General features: G+C 51.5%; 1 protein-coding gene across 1 annotated transcript in view; it reads right to left on the bottom strand.

Annotated features, from left to right (window-relative positions):
* Positions 1-1,162: 1,162 nt before the first annotated feature.
* The window catches only part of LOC106566448 (neurotensin receptor type 1), a 37,491-nt gene continuing 32,765 nt past the window's right edge, over positions 1,163-5,888 (bottom strand). The window contains exon 4 of the mRNA XM_014134495.3: positions 1,163-2,178. Coding sequence (XP_013989970.1) covers positions 1,929-2,178 — 250 coding nt within the window. The 3' untranslated portion in view covers positions 1,163-1,928. The remainder of the gene's footprint in view (positions 2,179-5,888) is intronic.

Raw genomic sequence — 5,888 nt, 5'->3', positions numbered from 1 at the left:
CTTTTGTCCCCACAAATCCTATCTATTTCCTGCATCCACGTTAATCAACGTTGGTTCTTTCAGTGTGTTTTATTCATTGTAAGCGTGTGTTCAGAGTCTGAATCACAGTATCCCTTATTCTATCTCTCACTCGTTTGTCATTGTCCATGTGACACAATGTATTGTACAGACACTCAGTGGTCATGACAGGGTGCTGTGGAGTACACTCAGGTCAGCTACAGAGCTCTCTCCTCTCCAGGCTTCAAAGACCAGAGTCCATATCGTGTCCCATTTAATGCTCTGTCTTGTAACACCTTCTTGGATGTTGCTCATGCCATCCACTCTCATCCCCTGCTGGCTCTGTTACAGCATTACTCTCAAGATCAGATGTTAAAAAATAATTTGTTATGGGTTCAAAGTTCATAGCCTAACTACAGAAGACAATGTAGTGTTCATTTTATACAAGCCTCAAACAGTCTCATCTCGAATAAAACACTGTTAAAGATATGTTGAATCCCAGTGGGATTATAAGCCTCAGTAGGGAAAATGTTTGTTACTTGACCTATTGTGCAGTGGTGTGGTACATCTTAAATATTCCAACACCAGTGCCTCAAAAACTGTAAAGGGTCAGGAGTTGGCATTCTAGAACAACCGATAGGGCTCCAGACCACAGCCGATCACCCATTAGCTGTGAATGCCATCTGTTTCTCCTCTTCATGAAAGAGTACATCTTCTCTCGGGAATTTAGTTATTAACATTCACAGTCCGAGCAGACAATAGCAAGGCCAGAGATTTTGTTATGATCAATACTCTTTCCTGGTGTTATATCCGCAGCAGACCATTTTTGACAATCGTTCTGTCTCTTTTAAAAATAGACCCATTTTCTGTGAGTCTGAGAGAAACCCTGGGAAAGTTACTGCCCTTTCAACTTTACTTTAGTATCATGTGTCCTACCTTTTAAATGGGCTTCACGATTATGTCATAACATTTGTGAAAATGCATTTAAGATAAAAATATATTTGTGTTTTTGGATAAATGTACTAAGTTTTTGCGCATGAAGACCATTATGCAACATTTTTGCCCATTGAAGGTCATTCAAAAAGCTTATAAAGTCCAGAAACGACAAGGCTGAGGGGCAGTCACTCCCTGGTAAAGTTCACAGAATCTATTTTTTTGCCTCATATTTCAAAGATCCAGACATATGTTGATGAGTGCAGATTGTTCTCACAGTCATCATATCATTTTGTAAAGTACTGTATGTGAATAAAACCAAGTATGCATTGACAGTTCTATAAAAATCTGAATGTACATACATGTTTACAATATTTACAGCGCTAAAGACTACTATATCCAACACTTAAAGGAATGGTTTACCCAAATTACAAAATAACATGTTGGTTTCTTTACCCTGTAAGCAGTATATGGACAAGGTATTACATAAATTCATGCGTTTGCCCTGGCACTGTTTCCACAGTCATCAGACCGATATCAGCATTTGTCTCGCATCATGTTCAAAAGTGCCCAAAATTGATTGTGAAGCTCAACAAAGTCAACACATATGATTTCAACATGATGCGTGACAAATGCTAATATCGGTCCCATGAATTGAATGGGATTTGTGCCACAAATGCTAAAATGTTAGCATGTGAAAACTAAGCCAAAGCATGGATTGCTGTCATACCTTGTCCATAGGCTGCTTACAGGAGACCAATGTAATTTTGTAATTTGAGTGAACTATGCCCTTAATCTTTCTTTTTTCCTCCCATTCTTTCTTTCTTTCAGATGATTGCACCAATATATCAAATTGTGGATATTTTTTTTGTGTTTATGTGTCAGTGATTCACAGTACCAGGCTCCCCATCAAACATACATGGAGTCCTACTGAGTAACAGATTCCATAGACTGCAGTTCTGAAATGGAATGTTATCAGGGGTGTGGTTCTGTCGTCATCAGTAGACGGTCTCCTTGATGATGTTGGAGGAGAAGGTGTGGTTACTGGAGATGCTGGTGGAGTGTCTGATCAGAACACGTCTCTGTTTCTTGCGACGACACGGCAGGCAGAAGCAGCGGAGCGTGTTGAAGAAGATCTCCCGGTAGTTGGCTGAGACCAGGTTGTAGAGGACTGGGTTGACAGCTGAGCTCACGTAGAAAAGGACGTTGGTCACCATGAAGAAGTAGTGGTAGTAATCATACCCTTCCCTGTGGGGGGGGGGGGGGGGGGGGAGTAAGTGGAGGTAGGAGTAGGTGGGTGGAGGGTAGCACAGGGAGGTGGGAGGAATGGCACACAGGGAGGTGGGAGTAGGTAGGAGTAGGTGGGTGGAGGGTAGCACAGGGAGGTGGGAGGAATGGCACACAGGGAGGTGGGAGTAGGTGGGGGGAGGTGGGAGGAGGGTAGCACAGGGAGGTGGGAAGAGGGGAGCACAGGGAGGTTGGGGGGGAGGAGGGGAGCACAGGGAGGTGGGGGGGAGGAGGGGAGCACAGCGAGGTGGGGGGGGGGTGGAGGGGAGCATAGGGAGGTGGGGGGGAGGAGGGAGGAGGGGAGGTGGGGGGGAGGGAGGAGGGGAGCACAGGGAGGTGGGGGGAGGTGGTAGTGGGGAGCACAGGGAGATGGGGGAGGAGGGGAGCACAGGGAGGTGGGGGGGAGGGAAGCACAGGGAGGTGGGGGGAGGAGGGAGGAGGGGAGGTGGGGGGGAGGAGGGACGAGGGGAGCACAGGGAGGTGGGGGGAGGTGGTAGGAGGGGAGCACAGGGAGGTGGGGGGGAGGAGGAGAGCACAGGGAGGTGGGGGGAGGAGGGGAGCACAGGGAGGTGGGGGGAGGAGGGGAGCACAGGGAGGTGGGGGGAGGAGGGAGGAGGTGAGCACAGGGAGGTGGGGGGGAGGAGGGAGGAGGGGGGAGGAGGGGAGCACAGGGAGGTGGGGGGAGGTGGGAGGAGGGTAGCACGGGGAGGTGGGAAGAGGGGAGCACAGGGAGGTGGGGGGAGGTGGGAGGAGGGGAGCACAGGGAGGTGGGGGGAGGTGGTAGGAGGGGAGCACAGGGAGGTGGAAGGTGGGGAGCACAGGAAGGTGGGAGTAGGTGGGGGGAGGAGGGGAGCACAGGGAGGTGGTAGGAGGGGAGCACAGGGAGGTGGGAGGTGGTAGGAGTAGGTGGGTGGAGGGTAGCACAGGGAGGTGGGAGGAATGGCACACAGGGAGGTGGGAGTAGGTGGGGGGAGGTGGGAGGAGGGTAGCACAGGGAGGTGGGAAGAGGGGAGCACAGGGAGGTTGGGGGGGAGGAGGGGAGCACAGGGAGGTGGGGGGGAGGAGGGGAGCACAGCGAGGTGGGGGGGGGGGTGGAGGGGAGCATAGGGAGGTGGGGGTGAGGAGGGAGGAGGGGAGGTGGGGGGGAGGGAGGAGGGGAGCACAGGGAGGTGGGGGGAGGTGGTAGGTGGGGAGCACAGGGAGATGGGGGGAGGAGGGGAGCACAGGGAGGTGGGGGGGAGGAGGGGAGCACAGCGAGGTGGGGGGGGGTGGAGGGGAGCATAGGGAGGTGGGGGGGAGGAGGTAGGAGGGGAGGTGGGGGGAGGGAGGAGGGGAGAACAGGGAGGTGGGGGGAGGTGGGGGGAGGTGGTAGGAGGGGAGCACAGGGAGATGGGGGAGGAGGGGAGCACAGGGAGGTGGGGGGGGGAGGGAAGCACAGGGAGGTGGGGGGAGGAGGGAGGAGGGGAGCACAGGGAGGTGGGGGGAGGTGGTAGGAGGGGAGCACAGGGAGGTGGGGGGGAGGAGGAGAGCACAGGGAGGTGGGGGGAGGAGGGGAGCACAGGGAGGTGGGGGGAGGAGGGGAGCACAGGGAGGTGGGGGGAGGAGGGAGGAGGTGAGCACAGGGAGGTGGGGGGGAGGAGGGAGGAGGGGGGAGGAGGGGAGCACAGGGAGGTGGGGGGAGGTGGGAGGAGGGTAGCACGGGGAGGTGGGAAGAGGGGAGCACAGGGAGGTGGGGGGAGGTGGGAGGAGGGGAGCACAGGGAGGTGGGGGGAGGTGGTAGGAGGGGAGCACAGGGAGGTGGAAGGTGGGGAGCACAGGAAGGTGGGAGTAGGTGGGGGGAGGAGGGGAGCACAGGGAGGTGGTAGGAGGGGAGCACAGGGAGGTGGGAGGTGGGGAGCACAGGGAGGTGGTAGGAGGGGAGCACAGGGAGGTGGGAGGTGGAAGGTGGGGAGCACAGGGAGGTGGGAGTAGGTGGGGGGGAGGAGGGGAGCACAGGGAGGTGGGGGGGAGGAGGGAGGAGGGGAGCACAGCGAGGTGGGGGGGGAGTCATTGTAAATTAAGGGAAATGTTTGCTCATAGTTTTCCTCTTTATAAACCACATTATTGTTGACCAAATGTTTTCCTACCGTCCTCTCCAAGACAGATGTGTTTAAATTGACCACTAGGTCTCAGATGATAAAGGGGTGAAGTACACCTGTGAAGAATATCAGGTTAGGGTTAGGGTTCAGGTTAGGAACCCGAACCCTAACCCTAACCCTAACCTGAACCCTAACCTGAACCCTAACCTGAACCTGAACCCTAACCTGAACCCTAACCCTAACCTGAACCTGAACCCTAACCTGAACCCTAACCTGAACCTGAACCCTAACCTGAACCCTAACAATAACCTGAACCCTAACCTGAACCCTAACAATAACCTGAACCCTAACCTGAACCTGAACCCTAACCTGAACCCTAACCCTAACCTGAACCCTAACCTGAACCCTAACCCGAACCTGAACCCTAACCTGAACCCTAACAATAACCTGAACCCTAACCTGAACCCTAACCTGAACCCTAACCCTAACCTGAACCCTAACCTGAACCCTAACCCTAACCTGAACCTGAACCCTAACCTGAACCCTAACCCTAACCTGAACCCTAACCTGAACCCTAACAATAACCTGAACCCTAACCCTAACCTGAACCCTAACCCTAACCTGAACCCTAACCTGAACCCTAACAATAACCTGAACCCCCTAACCTGAACCCTAACCCTAACCTGAACCCTAACCTGAACATTATTTTAAAACGATTTAAATATAATACATAGAAATGTTGTGGGACTATAGTAGATGAAGAATCAATATTTTTTAGATTGAGTATTTATTGGTTCATTATGTTAGTATATTATGTATGTTTGTAATAGTGTGTTATATGTCAAAATGTGTTCGTATTATAAATTGTATGTTAATGTTTAAGGAGTCTTGGAAGATTAGTCCAAATGGGGACTAAAAGAGATGCAAATCAAATCAAATCAAAATCAAACCTAAAGTTAAAACAGACACTTCCAGGAGCTGAGCAGGGTGGTTTAGCTAGTCTCATCTGAATGTAGGCCACAACTCTCTACAGAGACGTTATACTGTACGCTATGCTCGTATGCAGCAGTCAAATCGCTGCTCTTACGTCTCCAGGCTCTGACGTAGACAAAGCTGGAGAGGGAGGTAGAAAGGCTCTCTCAGCAGGGTGACTGTACACCACTTCAAATGGCAGTGCAGTCTAAAACTCGATTTTCCTGTTTTTGGAAAATTTTTATTTTCACACTATGATGTTGAAATAATACTCTGAAATTGTAAAAAATTATGACAATGTCCTTTATTGCTGACAGCATAACATCACAATCCAATTATAAGGTTTTGTTTTAATTGTATCTCGGATGTGCTTCCTTAGCTTGGGAATAATTTAATCAATGGTGTCCGTTTGGTTCAATTAAGGAAACCATATATTGTGAGTGTAGTCAGACAATCGAGAGAGATAGAGAGACAGAGAGAGAGAGAGAGCGACAGAGAGAGAGAGAGAGAGACAGAGAGAGAGAGAGAGAGAGAGCGACAGAGAGAGAGAGAGCGACAGAGAGAGAGAGAGCGGCAGAGAGAGAGAGCGACACAGAGAGAGAGAGAGAGAGAGAGCGACAC

This window comes from Salmo salar, chromosome 13 (genome assembly GCF_965601325.2).
Source record: "Salmo salar chromosome 13, fSalSal1, whole genome shotgun sequence".
Taxonomy (NCBI): domain Eukaryota; kingdom Metazoa; phylum Chordata; class Actinopteri; order Salmoniformes; family Salmonidae; genus Salmo; species Salmo salar.
Note: the sequence above shows the minus strand (reverse complement) of the source record. Positions and strands in the feature narration are given on the sequence as shown.